Raw genomic sequence first — 18583 nt, 5'->3', positions numbered from 1 at the left:
CTAAGGGGCCAATGAACAAACAGAACACCAAACAAGATAACAAGATGACAAACAGAAGCAAATGGCAAACTAAATGAGGGCAGGTGAAAACAATGAACAGTGAACACGAGGGCTGACAGGAAGACTATGGAGGTACAAGGGTGACAAAAGTGAAAACTAAGGAATAACAAAAGTGACAAAATGTCAAACAAAGGGCAACAGTGAGACAAGGCAGTGTAACCGTTACACTTACACAACACACACAAATACTTATTAAGCATGCTAGAAAACACATAAAAGCTACAATTATTAATAATACTTACAGGTTGTGATTCGGAGGAGGAAGCTGATCCAAATAAACTTGGTACTGAACCTTCCATCAGTATCAACCGGCTCGCGAATCCACACTTGAAAGCATTCATGTTCGTAAAGCAATCGTCATTAAAATGACGCGAACACAGCACAAGGTTCGGGCTATACTTGTGTGGTATAGTTGTAAATATAAACTCTAGCCACTGATTCTTCACATTCTTCACACACAAAAGGTCGCTTTTGATATGCACTTGAGAACACAGCGTCTTGTTGTCGACATGATGTTTTCAAGTTTTCCCTGGTGTCTGCGCGCGCAATGAGTGGGCGCGGCCAATTTGATCATTTTTCGTCTTGACGTCACAACGAAAAGGAAAATGACTCATTGGAAAAATGATTCATTACATTGACTCAGAGTCGACTCCTACTTTTGGGAGACAATAACTTTTTTTACGGTGAACTTTCATATATAATATTTTACAGGATGTTTTTGTTCACTTAAATCTATGTTACACACTACATGAAAGGTAATTTTCTAAATTCCATAATAGGTGACCTTTAACATAAACTATGTACTGTATGTTGTCAATAATTCACCACACAAATCTCATGTTTTGAACTAACCATGATTATCGTAATTGCAAATTAACCTGCATTTTTATGCATTTTAGCATGTTTATTTATTAATTTCTTTACTTTTGTTTAAGTAAACACACAAAATAGCTCTTATCATTAAACGATTTGACAGTTAATAATTTTTGCTACTTAGTGGATGGCAGCAGCGCATCAAAAAAGTATTATTTCATGTTGATACAACAGTTCTTATACAGTCTTAAGTCTTTTATTGATTATAATTGAATGTACTGTATAAATAAATGCTGGTGGTTTGCGGCCTCCACCACGTAGGATGGATTAGAACCTTCATCTCACACACAAGAATCACTGGTCAAATTGTCTTGAGGACATGCACCAACCTCTAGGCCACAGGTTTGACTGATGTTTTGTTTAGTCTTTCCAAATTATGTTCCTCATTCTATTGTGTGACATCCTAAACCATGGAGTGCCATGTTTTTATTTTCCTGGTCAATGGCTGTGCCGCATGAGAAAGGAGCGATTGTAGATTGGAACGCAGATGCAGTATTTATATAAATAAAATAGTCTCTCGCCATTGCTGGCATGCCAGTGATTACCTCTCAGCGTGCCAATGCTGGCACGTGTGCCATAGGTTGCGACCCCTGTCCTTAATCAACAATACCGGTTCCACAAAATGACTATTGTGTACAGTTTGAATACTGCATTGCAAAGATGATGTTGGCTGCACTAGTCTGGCACACAGCCAGACTGTCTCTATCTCCTGCAGCCAGCCCTGTTCAAAACCACCACTGATTTAGTCACAATCCCATCAGTATCCTTTCCAAAAACTGTTCCTCCTCTATTGTCTGTGCTGTAGGGTTCCATATGTAGACTTATTTTAGTTAAAGCTGCACTACGGAACTTTTTGCTCTCTAGCAGAATCTGTGGTTTGAACTTAAAATTGCAAGCAATTTGCGGAAGTACACTTCACGTGAATTGTGTTTCGGCACTGCTCTTCTGCGAAGATGGGACGCATAATTTGATCTACCATTGAAATCGCCTGAGATCATGACTGGGAGATACTCAGACCCGGAGTCATAATGTTCTATTTTCATGTTGATATTCTGTTATTCTGTTAAACATTTAAAACAGAAATGTTACTTCCTTTGATAAAGATAAACACCACTCGTATTTAAATATTTTGAATGAATGAATGTATTTTACACTTATAAGTGTTTTATCTACTATTAATATTTGTATTGTACTACAGTGCACTTATCAATTTAAGAGTTGAAATTTGTGATGTGGCTAATATGAGTTCAATGGAAGACTTTAATAGTTTATATTATATTGTACAGCCTCAGTTGATAATGCAAGTAAAACCATAATACTACATAGCAATACAATAACACAGTAAACTAAAGACATAAAACGAGGATTTAATAATGAAGTGAATTAAATATACTTTATTAAACAAAAACATATGCAGAAAAATGCTATTTAAAATTACAATAATAAGTTTAACAATCATTTAACAATAAATAATAATGTTGAAGTCAGATGTTGTATTTGTATTTAAACTGTATTTAAATGTATTTAAACTCAGTTTTTCACAATTGCTGACATTTAATTGCAGAAAAAATCCCCTGTTTTTGGTCAGTTAGGATCACTACTTTATAGTAATAATGTGAAATGTTAGAATAATAGTAGTTCAGCTTTTATTTATTTCATTGCATTCCCAGTGGGTCAGAAATTTACATAAACTTTGTTAGTATTTGTTAGCATTGCCTTTAAATTGTATAACTTGGGTCAAATGTTTTGGGTAGCCTTCCACAAGCTTCTCACAATAAGTTGCTGGAATTTTGCCCCATTCCTCCAGACAGAACTGGGGTAACTGATTCAGGTTTGTAGGCCTCCTTGCTCGCACACGCTTTTTACAGATTGAGGTCAGGGCTTTGTGATGGCCCCTCCGATATCTTGACATTGTTGTCCTTAAGCCATTTTGCAACAACTTTGGAGGTATGCTTGGGGTCCTTGTCCATTTGGAAAACCCATTTGCAACTGAGCTTTAACTTCGTGGCCGATGTCTTGAGATGTTGCTTCAATATATCCACAGAATTTTCTTGCCTTGTGATGGCATCTATTTTTTTAAATGCACCAGTCCCTCCTGCAGTAAAGCAACTTCTCAACATGATGCTGCCACCCCCATGCTTCATGGGGGTTACAATGGTCATTATGGCCAAACAGTAACATTTTTGTTTCATTAGACAAGAGGACATTTTTTAAGAAGTAAGATCTTTGTCCCCATGTGCACTTGCAATCTGTAGTCTGGCTTATTTTTATGGCAGTTTTGGAGCAGTGGCTTCTTCCTTGCTGAGCAGCCTTTCAGGTTATGTCGATATAGGACTCCTTTTACTACATTTACATTTATTCATTTGGCAGATGCTTTTATCCAAAAGTTTATACTTGCATACTATTGTTTGTACAGATGAACGTAGTACCTTCAGGCATTTGGAAATTGCTCCCAAGGATGAACCAGAGTTGTGGAGGTCCAGAATATTTCCAAATACATCTACAGCCAATTAGCCTATCAGAAGCTAACTGGCTATTTGCCTAAAGGCTGGAAATCATTTTCTGTAATTTTCTAAGCTGCTTAAAGGCACAGGTAACTTAGTGTATGTAAACTTCTGACCCACTGGAATTGTGATATAGTCAATTAAAAGTGAAACAATCTGTCTGTAAACAATTGTTGGAAAAATTACTCATGTCATGCACAAAGTAGATGTCCTAAAGACTTGCCAAAACTATAGTTTGCTAATATGAAATCTGTGGAGTTGTTAAATGACTTCAACCTAAGTGTATATAAACTTCTGACTTCAGCTGTAAATTTAAGTAGCAAAATAGGTGTTACAGTTAGCAAGTTTGGTTAATTTCCATGAATCAATTAAACTGTATATTAATTTAAATTATGCCCCTAAGACAAGGTTATTTAGCTTACAGAGAATATTTAACTTTTTTTTTCCTCAATAGGGTTGGGGATGCACTGATACAAACTTTGTGTGCTGATACCGATAACAAATTATTTAGGACAGCATCTGCCGAAAAGCAATAGTTTGGTGGTTCTGCTTTTTTATGCTGCTACTTTTTCAAATCACTCATAAATATTGGCGCAACTTAAAAAAATTACAAATAATTCCATTCTCTTTGTCACTAAATGTTTTGCATGTTTCAGAGAAACTGTCTGTTACAAACAAACACTGAAACAAAAAAGCACATTATTAACTCACATTAACATTCCTAACTCACCTTAACTGAATTCTGAATAGCCTCTTTTAAGATTTCATAATTTTGTTAATGTTCTTAACTCACATTAACTGAAATCTGAATGATGAAGCCTGTCCCTTTTTAGTTGAAGCAGCCTCCACTTTTGCTTTATCAAAGTCATATCCCTTGTAGTGTCAATCATTAAGGAGAGGCGAGGTTCATATTATCATTCTTGCAATTTGTTCTTAAAATTAAACCATATAAGGCCATTTCTAATAAATATTACCAGCCAATTTAACATTCATTTGGCGTTTTGCGAGTGATAATTTTGCACCCACACACATAATTCTCATGCATCAATCCCTCTGCTTCTCTGCTGATGATGATCACTGTGCTGTTCTGGCACCCCCCACCCTGCTTTATTCCCTCCTCTACCCCCCCTTTTCATCGCTGTAAGTGCACTGCAGCATCCTGTTAGTGTGAAGCAACGACCCTCTGCACGCCACTCACATCAGGGTACGGTCAACCTGAGCCAATCTGTAGTTTCAGGGACGTCCCTTTTGAGAAAAGCTTAGTGACTGAATGAAGAGTGACGCCTTTAGTTTGACTTTGGATTCGGACATTGGGTTCTTTTATCCTTAATCGGAATATAATTGCGTGTGCTGGGATATCGGATGAGAGGGAGCTACAGGGTGCAGACCAGGATGGCCCGTCTAAACTGGTGCTTTGCGGCTCTTCTCAACTGGGGGAAGTTAATGTTCTTTTGCCTCTTTCCACTCAGACTGTTCAAGACCGCAAAGGTAAGCCCACATTCTCCCCAACATCATCATCCGTAAAAATTACAACAGGGTACTGGGTAACCATTTGGAGCAGATTCGTTAACAGTCGTCTTTTTTTAACCACCCTTTATTCTTGTTTTGCACTCTTCAGATTTTAGCATTTGTTTCTCTGGATGACATGTTTTATATTTATGTAAGTGGAGGACGCTTTATCCATTGACTTATAGGGCATTCAAGCTCTGCATTTTAATAGTACATGTGTTCCCTGGGAATCGAACCTGTGACCTTGCGACAACCAATTTTTACCAGTAGGGCTACCGGAACACCTACTGATCATGCTGATGTTTTAATGCACAATGTTAGTCAGTAAGAGGAGACATACATTTTTATAACCACAACACTCTGTTTAATATCTGGAGGTTGTGGCACCTATTAAATATTGCAGGTTGTAAAATTTCAACTTGAGCTGGCGGTACTTTTACAACCACTCAATTGTGGTTCATAACAATGAGGTGCTAGTGTGCATGAGTTGATTGCTCCTACACATTTTAACTGGGCTTCACTGTGACATTCAGCTACATTATAATGCTCCATAAAAGTAAGATATCCTGCCAAAATGGTAAGGCCTATTGCATAGATCTGATACTTTGACACATACAATTTTTGTCCCATCTGTTTGCATTTACATTAGACCTAAAACGACTGTGTTTACAATAAAATAACAGCAGACCAAGCAAAACAAAAGCATAGTGTAAGCTCTGGTAAGAAGTGACGAACGCGGAAGCGCAGAGGATAGAGCAAAACAAAATGCCGGTCACGAATTAGAAGACAACAATGAGCATTTTTAAAGAAAAATGTCAGAGGATTTCTATAAAGAGAAAGGAGATTGAGCTTTTTGCCCAGTCCTATTTGTTTGAACTTGAGTACAACAACCAGGAACTCCGGGAGATGGAGGAGGCTGCAGCAGCGACATATACAAAAGAATCTGGTAGCCGGACAGTACAGGAGACGTGGTGGTGCTCATGTAGGAAATGTGAGGTAATGCCAACAGAGGCTGAGAGTGTTTGCTGCCATGAATGGACGATTGGAATGACTGGATAGATGCACGAACACGCCATTTTAAGACTAATACAAATCTACAGTATAGCAAAACAACTTCACTCACTTCTTTTCGCCGTTTTTCTTTGCTGTAAACAAAATGTGCTTCTGCGTTAATCACTTCTCACCTGAGCTTACGCTATGCCGATGTCATACGCCGGACCTTGACTCTCTTGTGAACGCGCGGACGGCCGTTACCAGAAGCCAGTGATTATAGTTTATAAAGTTATAAATATGGATATTTTTCTTACAAAAATGCATCGCTTCGCTTCAGAAGGCCTTTATTATCCCCCTGAAGCCGTATGGATGACTTTTTTGATGGATGGATGTGCTTTTTAGGGCTTCAAAATCTAAGATACCGTTCTCCCATTATAAAGCGTGGATGAGCCAGGATATTTTTTAATATAACTCCAGTCGTGTTTGGCTGAAAGAAGAAAGTCATATACACCTAGAATGGCTTGAGGATGAGTAAATTATTGGATCATTTTCATTTTTGGGTAAACTAACACTTTAAATCGGATATGTTTTTCAGGTACCAATAAAAGTAGATAGTTTAACTAATTTTAACTTACATTCTCTGCAATATTCTCAAATCTTTGTGCCTTTGTCATCCCATGTGCCACATTGGATCACCATGTTGGCACAAACCTTGCTCTCTTTGCGTTAGACTCTGGTCAGAATGACATGTTCTGGAAGGTAATCAATACATGTGCTTAGCATGAATATAGCACTCGATATCTACGAATCACCGAATTGCGGTGGATGGGGCGAGAGATGCTCAATATATGGTCTGCACTCTACTTTTATATTACGATACCAGGCTGTTTGGAGCAAAGCCAAAAACATATTTTTATATAAAAATCATCTGTCAAACATATTGTATCTGCAGAGCTGGCCACAAATCATCTGTCTACAGAGACACCAGGCATGTGGCAGATGCAACAGAGAGCCAGATAAAAGGGCCAGATGTATTTACGAGTGATCGTACTACAGAAGTGGATTAAGTAGCCATCATTATGATGAAGGCGCTCTGCCTGAGCATTGATATTAGCTAAGCGTAAAGTCTCACATATTCAGAATTGTATTTTGAGGATATTATCTTTTGTTATTTGTGACTTATTATTTATTATACCCAGAAGCCCCTGAGCATGAGATTGTATTCCAGCTAAATTAAATTACGTGCCTTATTACACATTTTGCTGCAGATTCCCAGTGAAATGGCCAGCAGGGGGCATCAAAAGTGGGTAAAATAGTGCTGTAATCAGACAATGTTTTTAATGTGAATATTTGATGGAGGTTTTCATGAGTAAATTGTACCTCCCTAACCTAAAAATTTAAGCTAAGCCTAACCGAAGGTGTTGTACAATAAAATAAGAGGCACATCCTTACCCTAAACCAACACCTAAACCTAACCGATGTGTCCAAAACCAAAATTTGAAATGAAAAACACATTTTCTGAAGCAAGCTTTTTGCTTATCGTGGCCCATTCGGCACATTTCACCGGCCCGCGCGTTTCTCCCGATGGACATTCCGCCCTTGATTGGCCCAAAAGTGCGTCGGACCACCGGGAAAATGCCCGGTATGCCAGATTACCAGTCCAGCCCTGGTTGTCGCTATAATGTGGTTCATGCTCTCGGTTGGGTGCTTGGTGAGTTGTGCGTGGATGCCGCGCAGTGTGAAGCCTCCATGCGCTATGTGTCCACGGTAATGTGCTCAACAAGCCACGTGATCAGATACACGGACTGACTGTCTCAGATGTGGAGGCAACTGAAATTCATCCTCTGATACCTGGATTGAAGTCACTATGCCACCACGAGGATTTAGAGGGCATTGGGAAATGGGCATTTCAATTTGGGGAGAAAAAAGGGGAGGGGAAAAAAAGGGATGGTTATGAAACAACCTTGCATGCATGTTAATCATTAGTTCAAGCACAATTGTGTATAGTAATCTACCAATGCCGATAATCTCAAAATGTCCAAATGTTTGCCAATTAATCTGTCTGGAATTTTTACCATACCATGGTAAATCTCAATTATCAGTGTAATTTGACAGTGTTACCATCTAATACTGCCACACTAGGCTACAGAAGACCAACAGAACCTGCAGTTCTTAAGAAACAGAACTGTATGTCCTGCCCAGCTGTCTGAATGCTCATGGAGAGGGATTGCATGCATAATTAGATTTTGGTAATGCAAAAATCATGTCTAAAATCAATTTCAGGATATTGGCATTTTGATTGCAGTCCTTTGGCATTTATCATTGGCAAAGATTTTTTTTTTTCTCTCATTTGCCTAATGTCCTCACAGCTCACAAAAAAAAGCCACTCACACACTTGGCAAAGATAGAGGTCATCATAAAATGTTCTGTACTTGACGTCCTTTTAGTGACACTACATCTTATAGCACACTTTATCATGTTAAATATACAGTACATTGGACACATTCTCACTGCAGCGTTTTGGGAGAGGAATGTTAGGGGTCATTCTGGGTCAATTCAACAGAATGCTCCCAGCTGAAAATGTTTCTGGTGATAGAAATAAATTATATATATACGGTAAGCAAAATGGACATAACTGAAATATACCAATATTTATTTTAATAAAATTGAGAGCATGTGAATCTTAAGGAAATCAAACCATGATATCGTGATGAAATGCAATATATTGTATCGTGACATATACTGTATATCGTGCTACTTATCATGATTTGTCTGGCAATACCCAGTCCTACTTTAAAGGCACATGTTTGAAAAAAAAAAGGTCCTTTTGATACTACATTCGTGTTGGGAACATGCCTATGATGCCTTAAAATGCTGACCTTGTAGGCAGGTTACTAGGTTTTAAAACAGAATCAATGTTCTGATCATATCTAAACATGCATAGTCTTGTTTTCTCAATCTGTAAGTCATTGTTCTGACCATATCAAAATAAACACACTTAGAATGTTAAAAGAATAAGGTCCTCAGGGTGGTGTGAGTCATGTTATTGAGTAATGGAGTAGTTTTTATTAGTACAAACAGTCTATTATGTATTAGATATCAGGTAATTAGGTAAGTACAGGATTCCCACAGTTGCTTGGGATGAGATAACATGTCCGCATAGCAGTGCTTTCAAAGCTTTTAAGAAACATCTGGTCAGGCATTGGTTCTCTTTGATACTCTGGGTAAACACACACAAGTTATATAACACAGAAAGTATGACAAGCAGAGAACCACAATGATCTAACTTCCACAAAACTGATTAAAGAGCTCTCTGGATATCCTGAGTATCAAGCAAGATAAGTTTGACAAGCATAGAGTTTGTTAGTTTTGTTTGGCACACACTGGGGTGGTATGTAATAGATTAGAATGACATTTAACCACAGGAGAATTAATACATTCAGACCTTTGTGTGCTTTTGCTTTAAAGTCATTGTGTGTGGAAAGAAGTTTATATTTGTTTTATTCCTATAGGAGGGTGTGTGTGTGTGTGTGTGTGTGTGTTGGCCACTCCTCAGAAAGACCACTAGGGAAAACGTGCAATTACACGTGAGACAGAAATCAGAGTGGGTGTGTTTTCATTGTTTTCCATGGAGGGAATAGAGGAACAGATTGTTGAGTGTGTGTGTGTGTGTGTGTGTTTGTGTTTGTGTGTGTGTGCGTGCGTGCATTTGTGATAGGGTCATAAGGTAATAATAAATAAGAATGAGTACATTGGAGGAAATCCAACAGGTGAGGTCACTTTATTGCAAACAACAGAATTATGAGATCTCCAACAATAGAAATCAAATACTTCATTCAGTGTGATTTCATTTAGCATGTCCACTAACATGTTTTATATCCATCTCCTCTAGGGGTGGCGATATGACCAGGATCTTACATCATAGTAGGGTTGCACAATTAATTGAAGTAATCAAGATTATGATCAAGGTTGCTGTGATTTGATATGTCTGAAAAAGCTTTTATTCGATTACAGCTTTTAATTTAAATCTAACATGTTTTTGCAGCAGTTGAGTATTAGAACCAATCCCAGACATGTCTGTGTGTTGAGCAATGAAATGGCAATCAGCTAAAGTTAGTCTATAGTCCTATCAGTAATAACTGCCGATCCTAATGCGCAAGTTTTAAACAATCTGATGCTCTGATGCTTGTGTTATTTTTCACCTTTTTCCGGCAGCACATGAAAATGAGTGCTGAAGAAATATGACTTTACACTTGAAAATAAACTGTAGAACAAAAGTGGTAAACATAGTCAGTAATTTGCAATTATTTTAGATTCATTATATTCTGTGCTGCTCTCTTACAATGTAGACAATTTATGTGTTCAGTTCCATGTACAAGTTATTCAAGAAATTGAATAACAGTTTAGTTTTGTTGTGCTACTAAGTATGTTAATTTGAAGTTGATTAACTGTATAAAATAGCAATACAATTTTTCATCTTATTTTGGATGTGTAGCCTAGATTGAGTTAAACAAGTAAGAATTAAATGTAACTTCTTTGAATTGACATTAATAATTGCGATTACAATACAATGGGAAATAATCTTTTCATAATCGTGCAGCCTTGCATTAGGGTATGCGTTATTATATGTCATGGTAACGGTGTATATAACAATATAGTTATTTTTGCTGGACATTTCAATGGAAAATAATGGTTGTCATATTAAATAACCATGTGTTAATGGCTGTTTGTGGCTAATCCAGTTAATTAAATACTTTGCGAATTAATGGTTATTTCATCTTATTTGATTCTTTTTTTTTTTTGGGATACAAACCAAAAGATAAGATTATTCATAACAAATAAAAAGTCTAGCATCAGTGCAAAAAGAGTTTCCCATTAGCTAACATTTGAGTTAAAAACAAAAGACCCAAAACAGTAAAATGGATAGTTCAGACTCTAAATTCTGATTGAATGAGCCACATTCTAAGCTAATGATTTTCTAAAAAGATAATGTTTTTAAAATATATTTATAAATTGCATTATAAATTGTTGCAGCAGTTACAGAAACAAAACCATAATAAAAAATGTTTTTTCCACCTCTCAGAAAAAAACTATGTTGATGTCAATACTTATATTTTAATTTTAATCTATTGTAACACAAACTCTTAGATTCAATTTGTATATAAAAAAGCCAATAAATGGCTTTTACATACACTCACAAATTGTGGCTAACTGAATCTTAATAACAATTTCTTAACCTGTTTGGGACATGTCCCACTATGTATTTTCACATTACTCCATGTTTTTCATCAATCTCATGTGTAGATCACATAAAGCAGTCCAGCGTACTGAAGGACATGCAAATATATCTAAAACAGTATAAACGGTAGTGCAGAATCCACCACCCAACCCTCTCCTCCCATTCTTTTCTTCCTTCCTTTCTCCAATCCCTCAACTCTGTCCGTTAGCTAAAAAGAAATCTTGCCATCTCAATCAGAACATTCCTTGCTCTGTGCAGAACCTCATTTGACACTGACTTCAGTGGCAGCCATCCTCTCAGAGAGAGGCTTTATTTCCATAATGAAGGCAATAAGCATATTGCCTGTGTTTCTTCTCAAAGAAAGACTGGGCTGAAGGTCAAAGCCATGTTGATGCAGAGCAGTGATGGATTTGATTATGCTGTGTGTGTTTTTCAAAGCCACTCAGTTTATCTTGGGACTTTTGTCTATAAAGATTCTGCTTGTCCTTTGGTGTGACTATTGACACTTTTATCCTAACTCTCTTGAGCTATGCAGTTGTTATATTTTAAACCTTCTCTCGAGACAAAGGTAAGCGACTGTCTCAAGTTCAGTGTTTTGTTTTTAAAAAAGGAAATTAATCAGTTCAAAGCCAATTGATCACAATCTAAAAAATGTACAATCAAATTGGACACTAGAGGCTGCTCTGGCTGTTTTTGTTGAGTTCCAAGAAAATTTTCTACTGCACAAAAAGCACAGTAGCCCTACTTTTGCTCTGAATACATATGTTAATGTAATGACTTCTCTATGCTCATATATACTGACAGAGCAGTTCCTGTTCACAGTCCTTATGTTTAAAACAGTTAAGTTGCATGCCGACTGTGATTGGCTGAGCAGACATTGACTGTGATGTTCTCTGAGTGTAGTCAGACTTTTGCTAATCTCTGTCTTTGTTTTGTGACCTCTTCTACCCCTCTAGTGAATTAGATCCATCACAAAAACACACATGCTAAAGCTTCTTCATCTGGAGAAATCTGTGCAGTGCTTGCTGGTTCTTTGGTCTGTTCTGGTAGCTCCTGTGGTGTCCTCATATTTACACTGTAAATTTAGCAAAAATCTATCTAAGACTATATATATATATATATATATATATATATATATATATATATATATATATATATATATATATTGTTATTGTTTACATTGTTTACATGCGATCTCACCTGAAAGAATTACCCTTCGTCATCGTTCTTCAACAAACTATGCAATCTGAGGAGCATTCATTTTGTAAAACTGTATATGAACTTGTATATTAGAGTCTCATAACCAAAATGAGCGTGTCTCCAAAGTCTATTTTAAAAAATGTGGCGTAGTTTTATTCATAATAGCCAAGTAGTGTAGTACAATTTTGTGTCGTCTTGAAAGGCGGAGCCTTAATTTTACTCTGTATATCAGCAGCGATTTTACAGAGAAAAAAGCTTGCAGGAACCTCATTTTTTGTTAGATCATCTTCAAATTTGAAACGCAACTTCTTTAGACTTGTAGCTTTGAGAACATTGTATTTTTGGGTTCTCTTGGTACATTTATTGTTGTTTTTTTAGATTATAAAAACATGTTCAGCACAAAATATACCCATTACTATAAACTTCAGCTTCTCTAACTTTAAAAAATAACAAAATATATGAATTCTGAAACTTGGGAATTAAAGCCCAAAGTGTCTTCTTTCAAAAGATACCACAACTGTGTCCATACTCCAAAGGGTCCAGTAAATACAACCATTTAAGTTCAGGTATGTCATTTTCATGGTTTGTGCTCAAAAAGATGGTGAGTATAAACAGCATAATGCACGGTTTAGGGTTTAACCAAATACTTGTGGCAACGTTCAGATAAATGTCCGAATTGAACACGCGGTAAACTTTTGTTCATACTAACTGCATGTGCAATATAACGGGATGTGTCTTTACTTCTCCAGGCACCTTGGTAGAAAGACTTTGCAATGGCAAGAGCCAGGAAGGAGCTCTCTCTGGCAGAAGTGACCAATGCGCCAAATGTATGAGACCAAAAGCACAATAGTAATACAACATCTTGGGGAGACCTAACCCACCTTTGTCAGTTGACCTGTGTAACTTGTTAGAATGCATCCGAGGACGTTTACCATTCCAGATAAAGGATTTATCGATACTATCAAATTGTTTAAAATAAAAGAGGGGAACTTCATTGGGGAGAGACTGTAATAGGTCGTTGCATTTTGGAATACAATTCATTTTTATAACATTAACCTTCCCAATCATAGATAAATGTGGTGAAACCCACCTGTCCACATCGATCAAACCTTTTTATAAAAGGGTCAAAATGAACTCTTATTAAATCACACACATTTGTTGGGAGTAAAATACCCAAATACAACAAATGTTGTATTGGGCCACTGAAAGGTGCCCGGCTGAAAATCCATTACCGGGCAGTACGCTGTTAGAGCCAAAGCTTCAGATTTAGACCAGTTGTCTTTGTATCTTGAGAACCAAGAAAAGGAATTGATAATTATTGACGATGGTTAGCCTATGTGGGATAGTGGTGTGCATTAGAATTTTTTTGTCGTAAAAAGTGTGCCTTGGCAGAAAAAAGGTTGCGAAACACTGCAGTAAAGTACAGTCTATAGCAGGGGTATCAAACTCGATTCCAGGAGGGCCACAGTCCAGCAGAATTTAGCTCCAACCCTTAAACATAACCGAAGCAGCTAATCAAGGTCTTCAGGAGTGCTTGAAGATTACAAGGAAGCATTTTGGAGCAGGGCTGGTACTAAACTCTGCAGGGCTGCAGCCCTCCAGAAACTGAGTTTGACACCCCTGGTCTATAGTAACTGACAACACGGACAACAGACTACAGACAACACAGATTGGGTTCAAAACATGGAGAAAAGGAATGATTTGAAGAGCTAAGCCTTTCTGTTGAAATAGAAGGGGCTTCTTGATGATTCTGCTTGTGGATATCTTGTTTATTTGCTACTGCATGCCTCAAACTCTGTATATTCAAACTCAGATTTGATCAAAGATTTGATGCCACTAACCTGACAAACTTGGGCAAAAACATTATTTTTTTCTCTGAAGTAAGCATTATATCAATCTAGTACTTTGTAGATGCAACTTCATTCCAGACTGTATCTAGATCATAAACATTTGTCCTGCAAAATATTTGCGTGATTTACCCTAACCCAGCGAATAGGTAGCAGTGAATGTGCTCTCGCAGATGTTTCGCAGCACAAGAGCTACCATCTCGAAATTACCTTGTTTCTAGGCAGATCAATACACCCTACTGAAAATGATTAATAATAATTATTATTATTACAATTATTATTACATGTCAGCAATATCACAAAAAACAAGTGTACTGAATATCAGCACATTCTGATTCAGTCGTGCATCCTTGTGCCACAGGTAAGCAGATTTGTCATTATTGTGTTCATTTATACTGTGAAGCTTAGTTTGCAGCATTTTATTTGACCAATTTTTTTTTGGATTTAATTAAAACATGGAATACAGAAAAATAAAAATGGAAAATGCAGAATTTGCAACTGCAAGACTTCATGAAGTTCTTTTATTCAAGTCCTTTTCTGTGTGATCATCAGTAATCTGAGGTTATATATTTGTTGCCAAAGTATCAATTCAGTATCAATACCGAGGCACCAGGGCTGGTATCATACCGAAGCCAAACTTTAGGTATCGGAGCAACCCTAATACAGACTAATTTCTTTTTTTTCTTGCCTGAAATACCAGAAATAATCTGAAGTTTTTTTTATGGATTCATTCAAACTAGACTGTTTATACTTATTAAATATATACTATAAATGTATAGTATAAACTCTAATGCCATTTTTGCTACTAAAGTTTAAATCAGAGATACTATTAAAAAGTTTTAACACTCTCATACTTTCAACTCACAAGTAACGGATTGTGAAATTAGTCTAATGATGCAGACTTTTGGAAACTTAATGGCTAAATAAAAAGTTCATTAAAATAATCTTAACATTGCTTAATTTCACAGCAAAATCATTGCCAATATGTGAATATTCTATATATCACTGAGCCCTAGAATGACTATAGAGAAATTACACTGCCTGTCATATGCTTTTATTAGCCTTACCAGTATCCTCAAGAAGCCCCTTCTATCTCCACAGAAATGCTCAACTCTTCAAATCATCCGCTTTTCTCCATGTTTTGAACCTAATCTCCTCTAATGCGCTGAATCTCAGGCTGGATATTATTTCCTATATTGTATTGCTTCTCATCAGATTCATGTTCTTGAAATAGAGGCGAGTGAAAACACTTTATATTTAGCTGGTCTATTGACCAGAACGGAACTCATAAAAGGATTGATCTGCATGTAGAGGTGGGGGGCTTGTGCTGCCTCAGTCTTTGAGATGCTATGAGGAACTGTATGGTTTTCATTGTGACAGAGATAATCAAACTGGGACTAATCCCACACTCTTATCATCTGGCTTTAAGCCTGCCAAAACCTGAGAGAAAGAAGTGGGTATTGAGACATCAGTCTGCCACTGTGTATTGTAAAAAAAAAAAAGATTACGTGAAATACTGAAACTCATGTTTATTTTTACTGCGCATGCATCAGAGCGCTTCAGAAGTCGTTAATTTTCATATGCTCTTCAGTAGCTGCTCTGGGTCCACGGTACGAGATGTAGAGACAGTTGGAGTTCAATTAGAGTGCTGACACGATGCAATAACACCGAACAATGAGACAAAATGTGTTGCTCCCTAATTTTTTCAGTAAAATGTGATTGGAATTTGAAGTGCACAATAATCTCAGTTATCTGAAATAATCGTGATGAAACAATTATGTAACAATCACGACAGGCCTGATGTCAAAATTCAGACTCTGAAAAAACAAAGTGAAAATATGATTCTGCTTGTGGATATCTAGTTTACTTGCTACTACATGCCTCAAACTCTATATATTAAAACTCAGTATATCTTTCTTATAATCTTATAAAGATTTGATGCCACTAACCTGACAAACTCCGGCAAATCCAGTTTGTTTATTTTTTTCCATAAGTACTCATTATATCAACCTAGTGCTTTTTAGATGCAACTTTGTTTCCAGACTGTATCTAGATCGTAACCATTTGTGCTGCAAAACGTTTGTTTGATTGCCCTCACCCAGTGAATAGATAACAGTGAATGTGCTCTTGCAGAAGTTTCCACAGCACAAGAGCGACCATCTCAAAGTTACCTTGTTTCTAGGCAAATCAATGCACCCTACTGGAACTGCTTTCTTCTGTTTGCTGTTTGGGTTTGGATCTGTCTTTGTAAGCTGTTTCACAGTCCTAGAAAAGCAGCACACACTCAGCTTCATTTATATCTGGGGCAGAGGAATGTACTGCAGTAGTGGCATTGAAGGAGATTTACATAGCAAGAGGAAAATTGTATTGCTTATATTTTATAGCAAGTTGCTCATTCATAGCTGAGGAGAATTAATTTAGTTTTTAACTATGTTTCATTTAAGAATGTCCTTTGTCTCAGATGTTTCTCCATAAAGGTGCTCTCGGTTACCTTTTTGTTTGTGTCACTTTGGATGTAGAGTGTCACCTAGTGGTGTGTATGCAGCATCATTCTAAATCAGTAGTTTTCAGTTACAGATGCCATTGTATATATACATTCACTATTCACAATCAGCCATGATTCATTTATTTCCAAGAGTGATTGTGTCCAAGAACAAGACAGTTACTGAGATTAAGCGAGTAGCATTCAGCTGGTCATTTGATGAGTGTCCTCATCTCATGTGAACAATCATTATTTTATACACATGTTGAAAAAATTACTGAGTACACCTTTAAATTCTTTAAGAAATACAAACGAGATAATTGTTGACATACAGTGAAAGGACAAGGCTAAAAATTAGGGCTGTCGATTTAACGTGTTAATTCAGTGCGATTCATTTTACAAAAAATAACGTGTTAAAAAAATTTACGCAATTAATCGCATGCCCCCGGACCATAATAAGGAAGATTCCTGAGAAATGCAAGCTTGTAATACCACCTGTTTACTCCAGAAATTTCAGCTCTATGAGCAACGCGCAGTTTATACAGTGAAGAAAACACTTCAGTAGGCAGAACAACACAAACATGCGTTACGTTCTTGCGTTCAAAACACTTGATGGAGCGCAAATCCGAACTAAGGGATCTCAAGATGTGTTTAAAGATTGAGTATTAAACTATATTTAACTTGACACAGTGACCTAAACATTTTATGTTTATGACACAACGCACCCGAGCTACACAAGCATGTCTGATGCAGGTGTAGATTGACGGGCTCTTAAACAAGCCCTCATAATGAATCTCGAACTGATGGACAAATTCACTTGTGTAATGGATTGCTGTGAACTGTGTGCCAATGATTGACTTATGATCAATAATATGGTAGTAAACAATACATTGTATTCTAAAGCTGCTTTTTGTATGGTCTTATTAACTCTTCTGCTACAGGAATGTAATGCATTGTAATTATCTGAATATTTTATATATATATATATATATATATATATATATATATATATATATATATATATATATATATATATATATATATAATTTTTAATATTTAAAGATAACTATGTATAATTATATATTGATATAAATATGTATAATCATTATATGAATTATTGTTAATTGAGGGGTTTTCTCAGCAAATATTTGTATATGCGATTAATCACAATTAATTAATCGGGACGCCATGTAATTAATTTAATACACATTTTTTATCGATTGACAGCCCTACTAAAAATTTTATATGAATTGTATATCATGAGATAATTTAGTTTTGGAAGAAGTGATGTGAGATGTTTGAGTTCATATTGAGATTTTGATTACATCTGTGTTCTCAATACATTTTGGGAAATTGTTGTTATATTTTCTAAAACTCTAGAGTCTTTTTCTCGGGAGACTAATCTGAGGAAAGTTTCCATTTGCTGTCCAATTAATCTCATTGCTGTTTAGTAGAAACAATTCAGACATTAAAGTGATGTTGTTTGTAATTTTCCTTTCTAGAGATCAAGACAATGCTATTATTGCATAGTGATTGCTTGTTCTTAACTCAGGAGAGACATAATCGCGCTCTATGAGAAATGTTTGAGTTTACATTGAAATCTCTGACTTTTGATTGAAGACTTTGGTTTCTTGGCAAAATTTAGACATTTTTGAGATCTCTTCTAAAACTCTAGAGGTGACACGTTTGAGATTATTGGAAACTTTTCCACAGGAGAAGCATGAAACTTTAGCAGAAGTCTCCATTTGCTCTCCATTTATTCTCATTGGTGTCTAAGAGAAATGGCTTAGGTATGAGATGTTGCCCTTCTAGGAGCCCAAAAGGAAACTGATTGATAATTGATTGCAGACTTAAATGTCTTGGCAAATCTTAGCAC

General features: G+C 36.5%; 1 protein-coding gene across 5 annotated transcripts in view; it reads left to right on the top strand.

The window, feature by feature from the left end:
• Positions 1-18583, top strand: part of tns1b (tensin 1b) — a 343137-nt gene that overhangs the window by 60291 nt on the left and 264263 nt on the right. For 3 of the 5 annotated variants that reach the window (XM_052147962.1, XM_052147960.1, XM_052147958.1), the window contains exon 1: positions 4794-4925. The exons of the other annotated variants lie outside the window; for them this stretch is intronic. In XM_052147962.1, coding sequence (XP_052003922.1) covers positions 4800-4925 — 126 coding nt within the window. In that variant the 5' untranslated portion in view covers positions 4794-4799. Of the gene's footprint in view, positions 1-4793; positions 4926-18583 lie in introns of those variants that run through there. 5 annotated transcript variants of the gene reach the window in all.

Source organism: Xyrauchen texanus, chromosome 18 (assembly GCF_025860055.1).
Source record: "Xyrauchen texanus isolate HMW12.3.18 chromosome 18, RBS_HiC_50CHRs, whole genome shotgun sequence".
Lineage (NCBI taxonomy): Eukaryota > Metazoa > Chordata > Actinopteri > Cypriniformes > Catostomidae > Xyrauchen > Xyrauchen texanus.
This window is presented reverse-complemented; position numbering and strand designations above follow the sequence as displayed.